General features: G+C 42.9%; 1 protein-coding gene across 1 annotated transcript in view; it reads right to left on the minus strand.

Moving 5' to 3' along the window:
- Nucleotides 1-21,469, minus strand: part of aldocb (aldolase C, fructose-bisphosphate, b) — a 50,209-nt gene that overhangs the window by 12,508 nt on the left and 16,232 nt on the right. Inside the window, exons 2-3 of the mRNA XM_055936894.1 lie at nucleotides 11,952-12,064; nucleotides 11,490-11,701 (exon numbers count right to left, since the gene is read on the minus strand). Coding sequence (XP_055792869.1) covers nucleotides 11,490-11,701; nucleotides 11,952-12,063 — 324 coding nt within the window. The 5' untranslated portion in view covers nucleotide 12,064. The remainder of the gene's footprint in view (nucleotides 1-11,489; nucleotides 11,702-11,951; nucleotides 12,065-21,469) is intronic.

The following is a 21,469-nucleotide window of genomic DNA, read 5'->3' on the forward strand; positions in this document are numbered from 1 at the left end:
AGCTGACTCGGCTTTGCTGTAGCGCAGACGAATAGCCTGTCAGCAGCAAACACGTCTCTAGTCCAAACCGTTCAATAGCTAGGCTATCCGTACTACCAAACCGTTCAATAGCTAGGCTATCCATATTACCAAACCGTTCAATAGCTAGGCTATCCGTATTACCAAACCGTTCAATAGCTAGGCTATCCATATTACCAAACCGTTCAATAGCTAGGCTATCCATATTACCAAACCGTTCAATAGCTAGGCTACCCATATTACCAAACCGTTCAATAGCTAGGCTATCCATATTACCAAACCGTTCAATAGCTAGGCTATGCATATTACCAAACCGTTCAATAGCTAGGCTATGCATATTACCAAACCGTTCAATAGCTAGGCTATGCATATTACCAAACCGTTCAATAGCTAGGCTATGCATATTACCAAACCGTTCAATAGCTAGGCTATCCATATTACCAAACCGTTCAATAGCTAGGCTATGCATATTACCAAACCGTTCAATAGCTAGGCTATCCATATTACCAAACCGTTCAATAGCTAGGCTATGCATATTACCAAACCGTTCAATAGCTAGGCTATCCATACTACCAAACCGTTCAATAGCTAGGCTATGCATATTACCAAACCGTTCAATAGCTAGGCTATCCATATTACCAAACCGTTCAATAGCTAGGCTATGCATATTACCAAACCGTTCAATAGCTAGGCTATGCATATTACCAAACCGTTCAATAGCTAGGCTATGCATATTACCAAACCGTTCAATAGCTAGGCTATCCATATTACCAAACCGTTCAATAGCTAGGCTATCCATATTACCAAACCGTTCAATAGCTAGGCTATCCATACTACCAAACCGTTCAATAGCTAGGCTATGCATATTACCAAACCGTTCAATAGCTAGGCTATGCATATTACCAAACCGTTCAATAGCTAGGCTATGCATATTACCAAACCGTTCAATAGCTAGGCTATGCATATTACCAAACCGTTCAATAGCTAGGCTATCCATATTACCAAACCGTTCAATAGCTAGGCTATGCATATTACCAAACCGTTCAATAGCTAGGCTATCCATATTACCAAACCGTTCAATAGCTAGGCTATGCATATTACCAAACCGTTCAATAGCTAGGCTATCCATACTACCAAACCGTTCAATAGCTAGGCTATGCATATTACCAAACCGTTCAATAGCTAGGCTATCCATATTACCAAACCGTTCAATAGCTAGGCTATGCATATTACCAAACCGTTCAATAGCTAGGCTATGCATATTACCAAACCGTTCAATAGCTAGGCTATGCATATTACCAAACCGTTCAATAGCTAGGCTATCCATATTACCAAACCGTTCAATAGCTAGGCTATCCATATTACCAAACCGTTCAATAGCTAGGCTATGCATATTACCAAACCGTTCAATAGCTAGGCTATCCATATTACCAAACCGTTCAATAGCTAGGCTATGCATATTACCAAACCGTTCAATAGCTAGGCTATGCATATTACCAAACCGTTCAATAGCTAGGCTATCCATATTACCAAACCGTTCAATAGCTAGGCTATCCATATTACCAAACCGTTCAATAGCTAGGCTACCCATATTACCAAACCGTTCAATAGCTAGGCTATCCATATTACCAAACCGTTCAATAGCTAGGCTACGCATATTACCAAACCGTTCAATAGCTAGGCTATGCATATTACCAAACCGTTTAATAGCTAGGCTATGCATATTACCAAACCGTTCAATAGCTAGGCTATCCATATTACCAAACCGTTCAATAGCTAGGCTATGCATATTACCAAACCGTTCAATAGCTAGGCTATGCATATTACCAAACCGTTCAATAGCTAGGCTATCCATATTACCAAACCGTTCAATAGCTAGGCTATCCATATTACCAAACCGTTCAATAGCTAGGCTACCCATATTACCAAACCGTTCAATAGCTAGGCTATCCATATTACCAAACCGTTCAATAGCTAGACTATGCATATTACCAAACCGTTCAATAGCTAGGCTATGCATATTACCAAACCGTTCAATAGCTAGGCTATCCATATTACCAAACCGTTCAATAGCTAGGCTATGCATATTACCAAACCGTTCAATAGCTAGGCTATGCATATTACCAAACCGTACAATAGCTAGGCTATCCATATTACCAAACCGTTCAATAGCTAGGCTATGCATATTACCAAACAGTTCAATAGCTAGGCTATCCATATTACCAAACCGTTCAATAGCTAGGCTATTCCCTAAATGCTTACAACAAATCCAGCTCCAGAACCAGCCTAGCCAGCTGGCTAATCTGTTGAATACGGTGTAGTAAAAAAACAGCAATGACAGAAAACAGCTAGCTAGATAAGGTTAGCATGATAGCTAGCTACACTGACAGCTGTCAGTAGAGATCTTCATGGGTCCAGGTGAACACGATATACCTGAGACCCAAGTCGGGCCCGATCGAGTTTGGGTCTGAAATTTGAACTTCCTGGATCGTGTCCTGTTAAATTGTCATCGGGTCTCGGATCTATGTAACTACAGCTGCTGGACCCTGGTTGAGCAGACCACGACTCTGCATAGACTATAGCATACAGTCCCCCACCATTGTGTTGTAGCCACCGTGCCTCCATCTTGGCTCTCCCTCACCATTGTGTTGTAGCCACCGTGCCTCCATCTTGGCTCTCCCCCACCATTGTGTTGTAGCCACCGTGCCTCCATCTTGGCTCTCCCCCACCATTGTGTTGTAGCCACCGTGCCTCCATCTTGGCTCTCTCCCACCATTGTGTTGTAGCCACCCTGCCTCCATCTTGGCTCTCCCTCACCATTGTGTTGAAGCCACCGTGCCTCCATCTTGGCTCTCCCCCACCATTGTGTTGAAGCCACCGTGCCTCCATCTTGGCTCTCCTCCACCATTGTGAAATATATTTTGGAAGCTACAGAAATGCATTTATTAATGTCAACCTTCCCAAGTTCTCCCATGTCACCCTGCTCCTCAGCACACTCCACTGGCTTCCAGTCAAAGCCTCCACTACTAGACCACGGTGCTCACCTACGGAGGAGCAAGAGGAACTGCCCCTCCCTACCTTCAGGCTCTGCTCAAACCATACACCCCAACCTGAGCCCTCCGTTCTGTCGCCTCTGGTCTCTTGGCCCTCCCTACCTTCAGGCTCTGCTCAAATCCTACACCCCAACCTGAGCCCTCCGTTCTGCCGCCTCTGGTCTCTTGGTCCTCCCTACCTTCAGGCTCTGCTCAAACCCTACACCCCAACCTGAGCCCTCCGTTCTGTCGCCTCTGGTCTCTTGGTCCTCCCTACCTTCAGGCTCTGCTCAAACCCTACACCCCAACCTGAGCCCTCCGTTCTGTCGCCTCTGGTCTCTTGGCCCTCCCTACCTTCAGGCTCTGCTCAAATCCTACACCCCAACCTGAGCCCTCCGTTCTGCCGCCTCTGGTCTCTTGGTCCTCCCTACCTTCAGGCTCTGCTCAAACCCTACACCCCAACCTGAGCACTCCGTTCTGTCGCCTCTGGTCTCTTGGTCCTCCCTACCTTCAGGCTCTGCTCAAACCCTACACCCCAACCTGAGCACTCTGTTCTGCAGCCTCTGGTCTCTTGGCCCTCCCTATCTTCAGGCTCTGTTCAAACCCTACACCCCAACCCGAGCACTCCGTTCTGTCGCCTCTGGTCTCTTGGCCCTCCCTACCTTCAGGCTCTGCTCAAATCCTACACCCCAACCTGAGCCCTTCGTTCTGCCGCCTCTGGTCTCTTGGCCCTCCCTACCTTCAGGCTCTGCTCAAATCCTACACCCCAACCTGAGCCCTCCGTTCTGCCGCCTCTGGTCTCTTGGTCCTCCCTACCTTCAGGCTCTGCTCAAACCCTACACCCCAACCTGAGCCCTCCGTTCTGTCGCCTCTGGTCTCTTGGTCCTCCCTACCTTCAGGCTCTGCTCAAACCCTACACCCCAACCTGAGCCCTCTGTTCTGTCGCCTCTGGTCTCTTGGTCCTCCCTACCTTCAGGCTCTGCTCAAACCCTACACCCCAACCTGAGCACTCCGTTCTGTCGCCTCTGGTCTCTTGGCCCTCCCTACCTTCAGGCTCTGCTCCAACCCTACACCCCAACCTGAGCACTCCGTTCTGTCGTCTCTGGTCTCTTGGCCCTCCCTACCTTCAGGCTCTGCTCAAACCCTACACCCCAACCTGAGCACTCTGTTCTGCCGCCTCTGGTCTCTTGGCCCTCCCTACCTTCAGGCTCTGCTCAAACCCTACACCCCAACCTGAGCCCTCCGTTCTGCAGCCTCTGGTCTCTTGGTCCTGCCATCCCTATGGGCAGTTCCAGATCAATCCAAGCTCTCCTCTATCCTGGCACCCCAAAGTTATGACAGCAGAGTCCCTGTCCATCTTCCGAAAACATCTGAAACCCTCCCTCTTCAAACAGTATCTTAAATAATCCCACAGCACCCCCCCTCCCCCTCCACCCAAAAGAAAACTTGTTGTGAACTAACACTTAACCCCCCCCTTATTAGCTCTGACTTTGCTGTGGGATTATTGTAATTCAATTAAATGTAATTACTATGTGGTTGTCCCACCTAGCTATCTGTAGATGAATGTACTGACTGTGATATGTGGTTGTCCCACCTAGCTATCTGAAGATGAATGTACTGACTGTGATATGTGGTTGTCTCACCTAGCTGTCTGAAGATGAATGTACTGACTATGACTGTGATATGTGGTTGTCTCACCTAGCTATCTGTAGATGAATGTACTGACTATGAAATGTGGTTGTCTCACCTAGCTATCTGTAGATGAATGTACTGACTATGATATGTGGTTGTCCCACCTAGCTATCTGAAGATGAATGTACTGACTATGACTGTGATATGTGGTTGTCCCACCTAGCTATCTGAAGATGAATGTACTGACTATGACTGTGATATGTGGTTGTCCCACCTAGCTATCTGTAGATGAATGTACTGACTATGACTGTGATATGTGGTTGTCTCACCTAGCTATCTGTAGATGAATGTACTGACTATGACTGTGATATGTGGTTGTCCCACCTAGCTATCTGAAGATGAATGTACTGACTATGACTGTGATATGTGGTTGTCCCACCTAGCTATCTGAAGATGAATGTACTGACTATGACTGTGATATGTGGTTGTCTCTCCTAGCTATCTGCAGATGAATGTACTGACTATGACTGTGATATGTGGTTGTCTCACCTAGCTATCTGTAGATGAATGTACTGACTGTGATATGTGGTTGTCCCACCTAGCTATCTGTAGATGAATGTACTGACTATGACTGTGATATGTGGTCGTCCCACCTAGCTATCTGTAGATGAATGTACTGACTGTGATATGTGGTCGTCCCACCTAGCTATCTGTAGATGAATGTACTGACTGTGATATGTGGTTGTCCCACCTAGCTATCTGTAGATGAATGTACTGACTGTGATATGTGGTTGTCCCACCTAGCTATCTGAAGATGAATGTACTGACTGTGATATGTGGTTGTCCCACCTAGCTATCTGAAGATTAATGTACTGACTGTGATATGTGGTTGTCCCACCTAGCTATCTGAAGATTAATGTACTGACTGTGATATGTGGTCGTCCCACCTAGCTATCTGTAGATGAATGTACTGACTGTGACTGTGATATGTGGTTGTCCCACCTAGCTATCTGAAGATGAATGTACTGACTGTGATATGTGGTCGTCCCACCTAGCTATCTGTAGATGAATGTACTGACTGTGACTGTGATATGTGGTCGTCCCACCTAGCTATCTGTAGATGAATGTACTGACTATGACTGTGATATGTGGTCGTCTCACCTAGCTATCTGTAGATGAATGTACTGACTATGACTGTGATATGTGGTCGTCTCACCTAGCTATCTGTAGATGAATGTACTGACTGTGATATGTGGTTGTCTCACCTAGCTATCTGTAGATGAATGTACTGACTATGATATGTGGTCGTCCCACCTAGCTATCTGAAGATGAATGTACTGACTGTGATATGTGGTTGTCCCACCTAGCTATCTGTAGATGAATGTACTGACTATGACTGTGATAAGTGGTTGTCCCACCTAGCTATCTGTAGATGAATGTACTGACTGTGATATGTGGTTGTCTCACCTAGCTATCTGTAGATGAATGTACTGACTATGACTGTGATATGTGGTTGTCTCACCTAGCTATCTGTAGATGAATGTACTGACTATGACTGTGATATGTGGTTGTCCCACCTAGCTATCTGTAGATGAATGTACTGACTATGACTGTGATATGTGGTTGTCCCACCTAGCTATCTGTAGATGAATGTACTGACTATGACTGTGATATGTGGTTGTCTCACCTAGCTATCTGAAGATGAATGTACTGACTGTGATATGTGGTTGTCCCACCTAGCTATCTGTAGATGAATGTACTGACTATGACTGTGATATGTGGTTGTCTCACCTAGCTATCTGTAGATGAATGTACTGACTATGACTGTGATATGTGGTTGTCTCACCTAGCTATCTGTAGATGAATGTACTGACTATGACTGTGATATGTGGTTGTCCCACCTAGCTATCTGAAGATGAATGTACTGACTATGACTGTGATATGTGGTTGTCCCACCTAGCTATCTGTAGATGAATGTACTGACTGTGATATGTGGTTGTCTCACCTAGCTATCTGTAGATGAATGTACTGACTGTGATATGTGGTTGTCTCACCTAGCTATCTGTAGATGAATGTACTGACTATGACTGTGATATGTGGTTGTCTCACCTAGCTATCTGGAGATGAATGTACTGACTATGAAATGTGGTTGTCCCACCTAGCTATCTGTAGATGAATGTACTGACTATGATATGTGGTTGTCTCACCTAGCTATCTGTAGATGAATGTACTGACTGTGATATGTGGTTGTCTCACCTAGCTATCTGTAGATGAATGTACTGACTATGACTGTGATATGTGGTTGTCTCACCTAGCTATCTGTAGATGAATGTACTGACTGTGATATGTGGTTGTCCCACCTAGCTATCTGTAGATGAATGTACTGACTGTGATATGTGGTTGTCCCACCTAGCTATCTGAAGATGAATGTACTGACTATGACTGTGATATGTGGTTGTCCCACCTAGCTATCTGTAGATGAATGTACTGACTGTGACTGTGATATGTGGTTGTCCCACCTAGCTATCTGTAGATGAATGTACTGACTATGACTGTGATATGTGGTTGTCCCACCTAGCTATCTGTAGATGAATGTACTGACTATGACTATGATATGTGGTTGTCCCACCTAGCTATCTGAAGATGAATGTACTGACTGTGACTGTGATATGTGGTTGTCTCACCTAGCTATCTGTAGATGAATGTACTGACTATGACTGTGATATGTGGTTGTCCCACCTAGCTATCTGTAGATGAATGTAATGACTGTGATATGTGGTTGTCCCACCTAGCTATCTGAAGATGAATGTATTGACTGTGATATGTGGTTGTCCCACCTAGCTATCTGAAGATGAATGTAATGACTGTGATATGTGGTTGTCCCACCTAGCTATCTGTAGATGAATGTACTGACTATGACTGTGATATGTGGTTGTCCTCCTAGCTATCTGAAGATGAATGTATTGACTATGACTGTGATATGTGGTTGTCTCACCTAGCTATCTGTAGATGAATGTACTGACTGTGACTGTGATATGTGGTTGTCCCACCTAGCTATCTGTAGATGAATGTACTGACTATGACTGTGATATGTGGTTGTCTCACCTAGCTATCTGTAGATGAATGTACTGACTATGACTGTGATATGTGGTTGTCCCACCTAGCTATCTGTAGATGAATGTACTGACTGTGATATGTGGTTGTCCCACCTAGCTATCTGTAGATGAATGTACTGACTGTGATATGTGGTTGTCCCACCTAGTTATCTGTAGATGAATGTACTGACTGTGATATGTGGTTGTCTCACCTAGTTATCTGTAGATGAATGTACTGACTGTGATATGTGGTTGTCTCACCTAGCTATCTGTAGATGAATGTACTGACTATGATATGTGGTTGTCTCACCTAGCTATCTGTAGATGAATGTACTGACTGTGATATGTGGTTGTCTCACCTAGCTATCTGTAGATGAATGTACTGACTATGACTGTGATATGTGGTTGTCTCACCTAGCTATCTGAAGATGAATGTACTGACTATGACTGTGATATGTGGTTGTCTCACCTAGCTATCTGTAGATGAATGTACTGACTATGACTGTGATATGTGGTTGTCCCACCTAGCTATCTGGAGATGAATGTACTGACTATGACTGTGATATGTGGTTGTCTCATCTAGCTATCTGGAGATGAATGTACTGACTATGACTGTGATATGTGGTCGTCCCACCTAGCTATCTGTAGATGAATGTACTGACTATGACTGTGATATGTGGTTGTCCCACCTAGCTATCTGTAGATGAATGTACTGACTATGACTGTGATATGTGGTTGTCTCACCTAGCTATCTGTAGATGAATGTACTGACTATGACTGTGATATGTGGTTGTCTCACCTAGCTATCTGTAGATGAATGTACTGACTGTGATATGTGGTTGTCCCACCTAGTTATCTGTAGATGAATGTACTGACTGTGATATGTGGTTGTCCCACCTAGTTATCTGTAGATGAATGTACTGACTGTGATATGTGGTTGTCTCACCTAGTTATCTGTAGATGAATGTACTGACTGTGATATGTGGTTGTCTCACCTAGCTATCTGTAGATGAATGTACTGACTATGACTGTGATATGTGGTTGTCCCACCTAGTTATCTGTAGATGAATGTACTGACTGTGATATGTGGTTGTCCCACCTAGTTATCTGTAGATGAATGTACTGACTGTGATATGTGGTTGTCCCACCTAGTTATCTGTAGATGAATGTACTGACTATGACTGTGATATGTGGTTGTCCCACCTAGCTATCTGTAGATGAATGTACTGACTATGACTGTGATATGTGGTTGTCCCACCTAGCTATCTGAAGATGAATGTACTGACTATGACTGTGATATGTGGTTGTCCCACCTAGCTATCTGTAGATGAATGTACTGACTATGACTGTGATATGTGGTTGTCCCACCTAGCTATCTGAAGATGAATGTACTGACTATGACTGTGATATGTGGTTGTCCCACCTAGCTATCTGGAGATGAATGTACTGACTATGACTGTGATATGTGGTTGTCTCATCTAGCTATCTGGAGATGAATGTACTGACTATGACTGTGATATGTGGTCGTCCCACCTAGCTATCTGTAGATGAATGTACTGACTATGACTGTGATATGTGGTTGTCCCACCTAGCTATCTGTAGATGAATGTACTGACTATGACTGTGATATGTGGTTGTCTCACCTAGCTATCTGTAGATGAATGTACTGACTATGACTGTGATATGTGGTTGTCTCACCTAGCTATCTGTAGATGAATGTACTGACTGTGATATGTGGTTGTCCCACCTAGTTATCTGTAGATGAATGTACTGACTGTGATATGTGGTTGTCCCACCTAGTTATCTGTAGATGAATGTACTGACTGTGATATGTGGTTGTCCCACCTAGTTATCTGTAGATGAATGTACTGACTGTGATATGTGGTTGTCCCACCTAGTTATCTGTAGATGAATGTACTGACTATGACTGTGATATGTGGTTGTCCCACCTAGCTATCTGTAGATGAATGTACTGACTATGACTGTGATATGTGGTTGTCCCACCTAGCTATCTGTAGATGAATGTACTGACTATGACTGTGATATGTGGTTGTCTCACCTAGCTATCTGTAGATGAATGTACTGACTATGACTGTGATATGTGGTTGTCCCACCTAGCTATCTGTAGATGAATGTACTGACTATGACTGTGATATGTGGTTGTCCCACCTAGCTATCTGAAGATGAATGTACTGACTGTGATATGTGGTTGTCCCACCTAGCTATCTGTAGATGAATGTACTTCCTGTAAGTCTCCCTGGATAACAGAGTCTGCTAAATTACTAAAATGTAAATTTGCTTTTGCCACATTATTATATTACAGACATCATAATGTATACTTTTAAAATTATATGATGTGAGCTAAACATAAAAATATATAAACATTTTTCTTAAAATATAATTTTATGAGATTACTAATGTTACTGTCCCCACTACAACCCCAAAATACTTAAATACTTATAATTTTGTCCGTGAAACATTTAATTGAAATACAGTAGAATTCCATTCATTCCTATGGAGGACTGATCCTACTGGGAAGTGCCAATATGGCCGACCGGTGGCTTCAAAACCTCTCCATGGCCAATACATAGCATCTATTAATCCAGGGTTTATATAGATCGTTGGATGGAAGTGGAAATAGGGAATAGGGCATTGCTCTCTGGTGAATCCTTTTCAACACTCTCACAGCAAACAGACAGAAGATTTATCAAACATTTGAGGTTAACAAACACACTCACCGTCGCCCTGTATGTTCTCCCTCTGCCTGGTGACCTCAGTGTCCTCAAACTAAACTAATCCACCGGGTATTAATAAACGTGTTTGTGTGTGTGTGTGTGTGTGTGTGTGTGTGTGTGTGTGTGTGTGTGTGTGTGTGTGTGTGTGTGTGTGTGTGTGTGTGTGTGTGTGTGTGTCTGCTAATCAAATCAAATCAAATTTTATTAGTCACATACACATGGTTAGCAGATGTTAATGTGAGTGTAGCGAAATGCTTGTGCTTCTAGTTCTGACAATGCAGTAATAACCAACAAGTAATCTAACCTAACAATTCCACAACTACTACCTTATACACACAAGTGTAAAGGGATAAAGAATATGTACATAAAGATATATGAATGAGTGATGGTACAGAACGGCATAGGCAAGACATTAGCAGCTCCTAATGTGTGTGTGTGTGTGTTTCTGCTAATGTGTGTGTGTGTGTTTCTGCTAATGTGTGTGTGTGTGTGTGTGCTTCTGCTAATGTGTGTATGTGTGTGTCTGCTAATGTGTGTGTGTCTGCTAATGTGTGTGTGTGTGTGTGTGTGTGTGTTTCTGCTAATGTGTGTGTGTGTGTTTCTGCTAATGTGTGTGTGTGTGTGTGTGCTTCTGCTAATGTGTGTATGTGTGTGTCTGCTAATGTGTGTGTGTCTGCTAATGTGTGTGTGTGTGTGTGTTTGTGTGTGTGTGTGTGTGTGTGTGTGTGTGTGTGTGTGTGTGTGTGTGTGTGTCTGCTAATGTGTGTGTGTGTGTGTGTGTTTCTGCTCATGTGTGTGTGTGTTTCTGCTAATGTGTGTGTGTCTGCTAATGTGTGTGTGTGTGTGTGTGTGTGTGTCTGCTAATGTGTGTGTGTCTGCTAACGTGTGTGTGTGTTTCTGCTAACGTGTGTGTGTGTGTGTGTGTCTGCTAACGTGTGTGTGTGTGTGTGTGTGTCTGCTAATGTGTGTGTCCCTACCTTGATGCCCACTACAATCCCCCTGTCCTTGATGAGCTGGGAAAAGTTGGTCCCGTCATCAGTGTTCTGGTAGAGAGACTCGTGGAAGAAGATCACGCCCCCAATACAAGCATCCATTCTCTCATCGGCCGTGAACAGCAGCTGGCGATACAGACGACGGTTCTCCTCTGTGTTCTCTACCCCGATGGGGTTGAGACGCTTACCCATGCTGCCTGCACACACACACACACGTTAGACACACACACACACGTTAGAGACACACACACGTTAGACACACACACACACGTTAGAGACACACACACGTTAGACACACACACACGTTAGAGACACACACACACACGTTAGAGACACACACACGTTAGACACACACACACACACGTTAGAGACACACACACGTTAGACACACACACACACACGTTAGACACACACACACACACGTTAGACACACACACAGCCACTGACCGGTGGACTCATCTGCAGCCAGGATTCCTTTCCCTGGAGCCGTGATCCTCTCTGCTATCTCCTGCAGCTCCTTCTTCTGTTCTGTGGTCAGGGCTGGGTACTGGTGAGGCATCCTGGGGGAGAGAGAGAGAGACAGACAGACAGACAGACAGACAGTTAGGTAGAAATACAGACAGTCACAGACAGACAGTTAGGTAGAAATACAGACAGTCACAGACAGTTAGACAGTTAGGTAGAAATACAGACAGTCACAGACAGACAGAGACAGAGACAGAGAGAGAGAGAGAGACAGAGACAGAGACAGAGAGATAGAGAGATAGAGAGACAGAGACAGAGAGACAGAGAGAGAGACAGAGACAGAGAGAGAGAGAGAGAGAGAGAGAGACAGAGACAGAGAGAGACAGAGAGAGAAACAGAGAGAGAGAGAGAGACAGAGACAGAAACAGAGAGACAGAGAGAGAGAGAGACAGAGAGAGAGACAGAGAGAGAGACAGAGAGACAGACAGAGAGACAGAGAGAGAGAGAGACAGACAGAGAGACAGAGAGAGAGAGAGATAGACAGAGAGACAAAGAGAGAGAGAGACAGATGGGTGCTGGTGAGGCATCCTGATATCACAGCATAACCTGCTATTCTACATTGGCCTACCATTCTGAATATAATATCATAACCTTTGTGTCTGCGTGTCCAGGGACAATATTTCTACTATTATATTTCATTCTTATAATTTTTTATAACTTTCTGTCCCATCCACCCCGTTTTCAGAGGACAAAAGTATTTTTATTCTACGATTTGAAAGCTACTTTGTTCCATTCAGAAAGTAGTTAGATAAACATCCCACATGACAAGGTACTGAAACGTCTCTGGTATTCCTGATTATATGGTGTTTTCGACCTATTACAGCCCACGGCTAAACCCGGCCCTCGGCTATTCTCAGCCCATCACACCTACACTACATATACAAAAGTATGTGGACACGCCTTCAAATTAGTGGATTTGGCTATTTCACCCACACCCGATGCACACAGCCATGCAATCTCCATAGACAAACATTGGCAGTAGAATGGCCCGTACTGAAGAGCTCAGTGACTTTCAACGTGGCACCGTCATAGGATTCCACCTTTCCAACAAGTTAGTTTGTCAAATTTCTGCCCTGCTAGAGCTTCCCCGGTCGACTGTAAGTGCTGTTATTGTGAAGTGGAAACGTCTAGGAGCAACAACGGCTCAGCCGCGAAGTGGTAGGCCACACAAGCTCACAGAACGGGACCGCCGAGTGCTAAAGCGCGTAACAATCGTCGGTTGCAACACTTACTGCCTCTGGAAGCAACGTCAGCACAATACCTGTTCGTTGGGAGCTTCATGAAATGGGTTTCCATGGCCGAGCAGCAGCACACAAGCCTAAGATCACCATGCACAATGCCAAGCGTTGGCTGGAGTGGTGTAAAGCTCACTGACATTGGACTCTGGCGCAGTGGAAACACATTCTCTACACCTGTTGGTTACCAAGCATTTCGCTGTTAGTCTACACCTGTTGTTTACCAAGCATTTCACTGCTAGTCTACACCTGTTGGTTACCAAGCATTTCACTGTTAGTCTACACCTGTTGGTTACCAAGCATTTCACTGTTAGTCTACACCTGTTGGTTACCAAGCATTTCACTGGTAGTCTACACCTGTTGGTTACCAAGCATTTCACTGGTAGTCTACACCTGTTGTTTACTAAGCATTTCACTGCTAGTCTACATCTGTTGGTTACCAAGCATTTCACTGGTAGTCTACACCTGTCGTTTACCAAGCATTTCACTGGTAGTCTACACCTGTTGGTTACCAAGCATTTCACTGTTAGTCTACACCTGTTGGTTACCAAGCATTTCACTGGTAGTCTACACCTGTTGTTTACCAAGCATTTCACTGGTAGTCTACACCTGTTGGTTACCAAGCATTTCACTGGTAGTCTACACCTGTTGTTTACCAAGCATTTCACTGGTAGTCTACACCTGTTTACCAAGCATGTGTAGTGGAAGAATGAGAGAAGGGGATATTCTGACGACTGGTGACTTGTAGGCACATAGGCCCAGCGGGAAGACTCAATCACCATTTTTAACCTTTATTTTATCTTTATTTTTTATTTAACCTTTATTTAACGAGGCAAGTCAGTTAAGAACACATTCTTATTTTCAATGACGGCCTAGGAACGAGGCAGAACGACAGATTTTTACCCTGTCAGCTCGAGGATTCGATCTCACAAACCTTTCGGTTACTAGTCCAACGCTCTAACCACTAGGCTACCTGCCGCCCCAATTCATGACATTGTTCGGATGGCTGATCTACCACAGGGGTCAAAACAACTTATCTGTGGTAATCTCCAGGAAGCCACGTTCCCCACGGAACCCTGGGAGCACGTACACTGTTGGAGGTGACAGATGAAAATGTGAAATTGACTAAATGAATGTTACTGTGTGAATTAAATTGTCACGGTTGGATTGTTTCAAGAGTTGGTGAAGAGCTGTGAATTTTCATGTTGCACTATTGCACTGTGGATGTATTGTACTGTGGATGTATTGCACTGTGGATGTATTGTACTGTGGATGTATTGCACTGTGGATGTATTGCACTGTGGATGTATTGCACTGTGGATGTATTGCACTATTGCACTGTGGATGTATTACACTGTGGATGTATTGTACTGTGGATGTATTGCACTGTGGATGTATTGCACTGTGGATGTATTGCACTGTGGATGTATTGCACTGTGGATGTATTACACTGTGGATGTATTGCACTATTGCACTGTGGATGTATTACACTGTGGATGTATTGCACTATTGCACTGTGGATGTATTACACTGTGGATGTATTGCACTATTGCACTGTGGATGTATTGCACTGTGGATGTATTACACTGTGGATGTATTGCACTATTGCACTGTGGATGTATTGCACTGTGGATGTATTGCACTGTGGATGTATTGTACTGTGGATGTATTGCACTGTGGATGTATTGCACTGTGGATGTATTGTACTGTGGATGTATTACACTGTGGATGTATTGCACTGTGGATGTATTGCACTGTGGATGTATTGTACTGTGGATGTATTACACTGTGCATGTATTACACTATGGATGTATTACACTGTGGATGTATTGTACTGTGGATGTATTACACTGTGGATGTATTACACTGTGGATGTATTGTACTGTGGATGTATTGCACTGTGGATGTATTACACTGTGGATGTATTGCACTGTGGATGTATTACACTGTGGATGTATTGTACTGTGGATGTATTACACTGTGGATGTATTGTACTGTGGATGTATTACACTGTGGATGTATTGCACTGTGGATGTATTACACTGTGGATGTATTGTACTGTGGATGTATTACACTGTGGATGTATTGCACTGTGGATGTATTACACTGTGGATGTATTGCACTGTGGATGTATTACACTGTGGATGTATTGTACTGTGGATGTATTGCACTGTGGATGTATTGTACTGTGGATGTATTACACTATGGATGTATTGTACTGTGGATGTATTGTACTGTGGATGTATTACACTGTGGATGTATTACACTGTGGATGTATTGTACTGTGGATGTATTGCACTGTGGATGTATTGTACTGTGGATGTATTACACTATGGATGTATTGTACTGTGGATGTATTGTACTGTGGATGTATTGCACTGTGGATGTATTGTACTGTGGATGTATTACACTGTGGATATATTGTACTGTGGATGTATTACACTGTGGATGTATTGTACTGTGGATGTATTACACTGTGGATGTATTGTACTGTGGATGTATTACACTATGGATGTATTGTACTGTGGATGTATTACACTATGGATGTATTGTACTGTGGATGTATTACACTATTACACTGTGGATGTATTACACTGTGGATGTATTGCACTGTGGATGTATTACACTGTGGATGTATTACACTGTGGATGTATTGTACTGTGGATGTATTACACTATGGATGTATTGTACTGTGGATGTATTACACTATGGATGTATTACACTATGGATGTATTGTACTGTGGATGTATTACACTGTGGATGTATTGCACTGTGGATGTATTACACTGTGGATGTATTGTACTGTGGATGTATTACACTGTGGATGTATTGCACTGTGGATGTATTGCACTGTGGATGTATTACACTATGGATGTATTGTACTGTGGATGTATTACACTGTGGATGTATTGCACTGTGGATGTATTACACTGTGGATGTATTGTTATTTAGTTCGTTGGACGGCGGACAGTTGACAGAGAAGCGACACAGGGGAGACCTCCTATCATCTGAATCCAGTGGATTAGATTAGAATCTGTTTCCTGTCTTTTGTTTTTACTGGCAAAAGTGCAAAGAAAATGTTAATTCAGGTTGGGGGTGAATTTCTGCTTGAATTTGGTTAAAAGGACAGTGAATTTGTTCCTACTTTAAGATACCGAGCTCCTGTGTGTATCACTTCTGTAAGAGACGACTGTGAACTGAAGACCACGTTAAGCCAGACTATAGCTGAGAGTCTCGTGTTCATTCTTTTGTCATTAATAAATTATATTAGTTGAACTGATTAAATGCATTCCCTCCTTTTACAGAGTCATTATTTTATTGACGCTTATAATTTAGTAGGTCTCCTGGTAGTTGCTTGGCTACCAACTTCTCTGATCTGCTTGTCTCAATACAGTAATGCATTAATGCTAGAACACTGGCTAACAGGATTAGCGGTTTGTATCTAGTCTCTTACGGTGCAAGACAGACACATGTCTAGTCATACTGAGAGGTGACACCTGGACTAGATTCTCTAGAGACGTACACGGTTGCATTTATTCCCATAATAAAGGAAGTCAGATTGATAAATGTACTGTTTTATAATATCCAACATCATTTCTACATAACGGTTGAGTCATTTCCACAACTACACATGTGATAAATACAATTTGATTTGATGAGGGATGGAAAGAGAGGGTCCCCTAAGAAAGCTGGTCCTGGGGCTCTGATCACAAAACAAAAAGATAATTACTTGACACATTGGAAAGAATTAACAAAAAAACAGAGCAAACTAGAATGCTATTTGGCCCTAAACAGAGAGTACACAGTGGTAGAATACCTGACCACCGTGACTGACCCAAACTTAAGGAAAGCTTTGACTATGTACAGACTCAGTGAGCATAGCCTTGCTATTGAGAAAGGCAGCCTGAGGTGGAAACTGAGCTGCACTTCCTAACCTCTTGCCCAATGTATGACCATATTAGAGACACATATTTCAATCAGATTACACAAAGCCACAAAGAATTTTAAAACAAACCCGATTTTGATAAACTCCCATATATACTGGGTGAAATTCCACAGTGTGACATCACAGCAGCAAGATTTGTGACCTGTTGCCACAAGAAAAGGGCAACCAGTGAAGAACAAACACCATTGTAAATACAACCCATATTTATGTTTATTTATTTCCCCTTTTGTACTTTAAAACCTCTTGGCAATAGGGGGGCGCCATTTCGACTTTGTAAAAATTCGTTCCCAAATTAAACTGCCTCGTACTCAATTCTTGCTCGTACAATATGCATATTATTATTACTATTGGATAGAAAACACTCTAGTTTCTAAAACCGTTTGAATTATTTATCTGAGTGAAACAGAACTCATTCTGCAGCACACTTCCTGTCAAGGAGTGAGATTTCTGAAATCGAGGTCTCTGTTCTGGGGTCAGTTTATAAATTCCCATGTAAGCCATCGGGCTACATGCACTGCATACGCCTTCCTCTAGATGTCAGTAAGCGGTGAGAATTTGAATGGAGTGGATTGCACCATCTGGGGCCCCATATAAGACCGTGGAACGGAAGGTCCTACCTTTTCAACGGGGCGTCTGGCGCAGCAGGGACGTCACAATGGCGTCCTGAAAAGCTTTCGTTTTAGCAGTTCTATATCTCCGGCTCTGATTTAATTTGATTTTTGTCTTAAAAACTTCATAAGGTAGTTACTTTAAACCGACTTATAGCAGTTTATATCAGTTTATTGCGATTTTCTGGAATTTCTTTGTGACGCGCTATCAGGAGTTGGACACCTTTCCGGCACATAGCTAGCGTTAGCTGCTATTTCTACAGGAGAAGAGGACATCTTTCAACCAAAAGACGATTGTTCTGGAGAAAGGACACCTTGACCAAGATTCTGATGGAAGCTCATCAAATAGTAAGAAGTCTTTATGCTGTTAATTCGTATTTATGTTGAGAAACGTTAAACAATAATTCCGCCATGAATTTCGGTGCGGTCTCGCTTTAGCGCAGGTTGTATGTAGCAGTAACGTTAATTTTTAAAATCTAACACAGCGATTGCATTAAGAACTCATTTATCTTTAATTTGCTGTCCAATCTGTATTTTTTAGTCAAGTTTATGATTACTTATCGATTAGAATAGGTGCCTTTCCCAAGATTTCTCCTGACATTTTCTTTGCAGCTTGGCTACTTTTCTCATTGTATAACCACGATTTGTGCCGCTAAATATGCACATTTTCGAACAAACTCTATATGCATTGTGTAATATGATGTTATAGGACTGTCATCTGAAGAATTCTGAGCAGGTTAGTGAAACAATTTATATATTTTGGTGGTTTATACGTTATCGCTATTTTTGCCTTGAATCGATGCTGTTGTGTGGTTTGCTATTGTGGTAAGCTAATATAATGCTATATTGTGTTTTCGCTGTAAAACACTTAGAAAATCTGAAATATTGGCTGGATTCACAAGATCTGTGTCTTTCATTTGCTGTACGCTGTGTATTTTTCAGAAATGTTTTATGATGAGTATTTAGGTAATTCACGTTGCTCTCTGTAGTTATTTTAGTCGCTTTGGTGAGAGTTGTGATGGTGGCTGCAATGGTAAACTATGATTGATACCTGAAATATGCACATTTTTCTAACAAAACATATGCTACACAATAAATATGTTATCAGACTGTCATCTGATGAAGTTGTTTCTTGGTTAGTGGCTATTTATATCTTTATTTGGTCGAATTTGTGATAGCTACTGATGGAGTAAACAAATGGTGGAGTAAAAAAAGTGGTGTCTTTTGCTAACGTGGTTAGCTAATAGATTTACATATTGTGTCTTCCCTGTAAAACATTTTAAAAATCAGAAATGATGGCTGGATTCACAAGATGTCTATCTTTCATCTGGTGTCTTGGACTTGTGATTTAATGATATTTAGATGCTAGTATTTACTTGTGACGCTATGCTAGGCTATGCTAGTCAGCTTTTTTACTGATGGGGGTGCTCCCGGATCCGGGTTTGGGAGGAATTAGAGGTTAACTATTTGCACATTGTTACAACCCTGTATATATGCATAATATGACATTTGAAATGTCTTTATTCTTTGTGAACTTCTGTGAGTGTACTGTTAATTTGTATTGTTTATTTCACTTTTGTTTATTATCTACTTCACTTTTTATTTGTATTTTTTTATTTTATTTATCCTTTATTTAACTAGGCAAGTCAGTTAAGAACATTGCTTTGGCAATGTTAACATATGTTTCCCATGCCAATAAAGCCCCTTCAATTGAAATTGAATTGAGAGAGGGTGGGGAGAAAGAGAGAGGGGAGAGAGAGAGAGAGGGTGGGGGGGAGAGGGAAAAGAGAAATAGAGCTGGAGAAAGGAGGTATTACCTAATTGTCCTTGTCTAAACTCTGCTGTCAGTCCTCATTAGATCTGAGAGGACACGCTCACTATGACACACACACACGCACGCACACACGCACGCACACACACACACACACACACACACACACAAACACACACACACACACACACACACACACACACACACACACACACACACACACACACACACACACACACACACACACACACACACACACACACACACACACACACACTCTCTCTCTCTCTCTCTCTCTCTCTCTCTCTCTGCTGCTCCATGTATTTTCCTCTATCTCTCTTTCCACACCACTCGTTTTTCTGCCCATTCACCATTCTATCTGTCCTTCATTGGTTATTTTAGTCAGTGGCTCTCTCTCTTTCAGTCCTGCTCTCTCCATACACAACAGAACCGGTGCAAACCTGCCCTCGTACTGGTCCAAATCTGCCATCAAACCGTTCCAAACCTTCACTCTAACCGGTTAAAACGGAAAGTATTCATACCCCTTGCCTTATTTTACAATTTGTTCAGAACTATGACTGTGGAGGTCTTGGAATTTTGGATAACGGTTATTTTTCAGTCAAATGACTACGGTCACGTTATAATCGTTCAAATAGCAAAAACACTGTCAGTCACACTGACCGTCTCCTCTACCGACCATCACAGTGTGTCCTTTTAAAAACACTGTCAGTCACACTGACCGTCTCCTCTACCGACCGTCACAGGGTGTCCTTTTATTGGTAAGCCATTTGGTGAATGTACTTCACGACACTGGATGGCTACAACACCTCGCTGAAACAAGGAGCGACAACGTTTCATCACGTTGTGAAGAGTCCATGTTACCACAGAAACGGACTCAGTGATATCAGGAACTATGTTTTCATTTTTGAATGGCGGTTGCTAAGGAATATTTTAATATGAGTTCCATGTCCTACAAGACAGATCGGTTGAGAGACGAGCGACGCGTAGACATGACAAATCACAGCACAGATTGATGGGTACACTTCCTGCTTCAGAAAGTATTCAGACCCCTTGACTTTATCAGTTACAGCTTTATTCTAAAATTGATTAAATAGATTTTCCCCCCTCATCAATCTACACACAATAACAAAGCAAAAACAGTTTTTTTTAAATTTCTGCAAATGTATTAAAAATAAAAACTGAAATATCACATTTACATAAGTATTCAGACCCTTTACTCAGTACTTTGTTGAAGCACCTTTGGCAGCGATTACATCGTCTAGTCTTCTTGGGTATGATGCTACAAGCTTGGTACACCTGTATTTGGGGAGTTGTTCCCATTCTTCTCTGCAGATCCTCTCAAGCTCTGTCAGGTTAGATGGGGAGCGTTGATGCACAGCTATTTTCAGGTCTCTCCAGAGATGTTCGATCAGGTTCAAGTCCGGGCTCTGGCTGGACCACTCAAGGACATTCAGGGACTTGTCCCGAAGCCACTCCTGCGTTGTCTTGGCTGTGTGCTTAAGGTCATTGTCCTGTTGGAAGGTGAACCTTCACCCCAGTCTGACATCCTGAGCGCTCTGGAGCAGGTATCCATCAAGGATCTCTCTGTACTTTGCTCCGTTCATCTTTGCCTCGATCCTGACTAGTCTCTCAGTCCCTGCCGCTGAAAGACATCCCCACAGCATGATGCTGCCACCACCATGCTTCACCGTAGGGATGGTGCCAGGTTTCATCCAGACGTGACGCTTGGCATTTAGGCCAAAAGGTTCAATCTTGGTTTCATCAGACCAGAGAATCTTGTTTCTCACGGTCTGAGAGTCCTTCAGGTGCCTTTCGCTCTCCTCTCCCTCACCCCGTTTTCTCTCTCTCTCTTCTGAAAA

Source organism: Salvelinus fontinalis, chromosome 10 (assembly GCF_029448725.1).
Source record: "Salvelinus fontinalis isolate EN_2023a chromosome 10, ASM2944872v1, whole genome shotgun sequence".
Lineage (NCBI taxonomy): Eukaryota > Metazoa > Chordata > Actinopteri > Salmoniformes > Salmonidae > Salvelinus > Salvelinus fontinalis.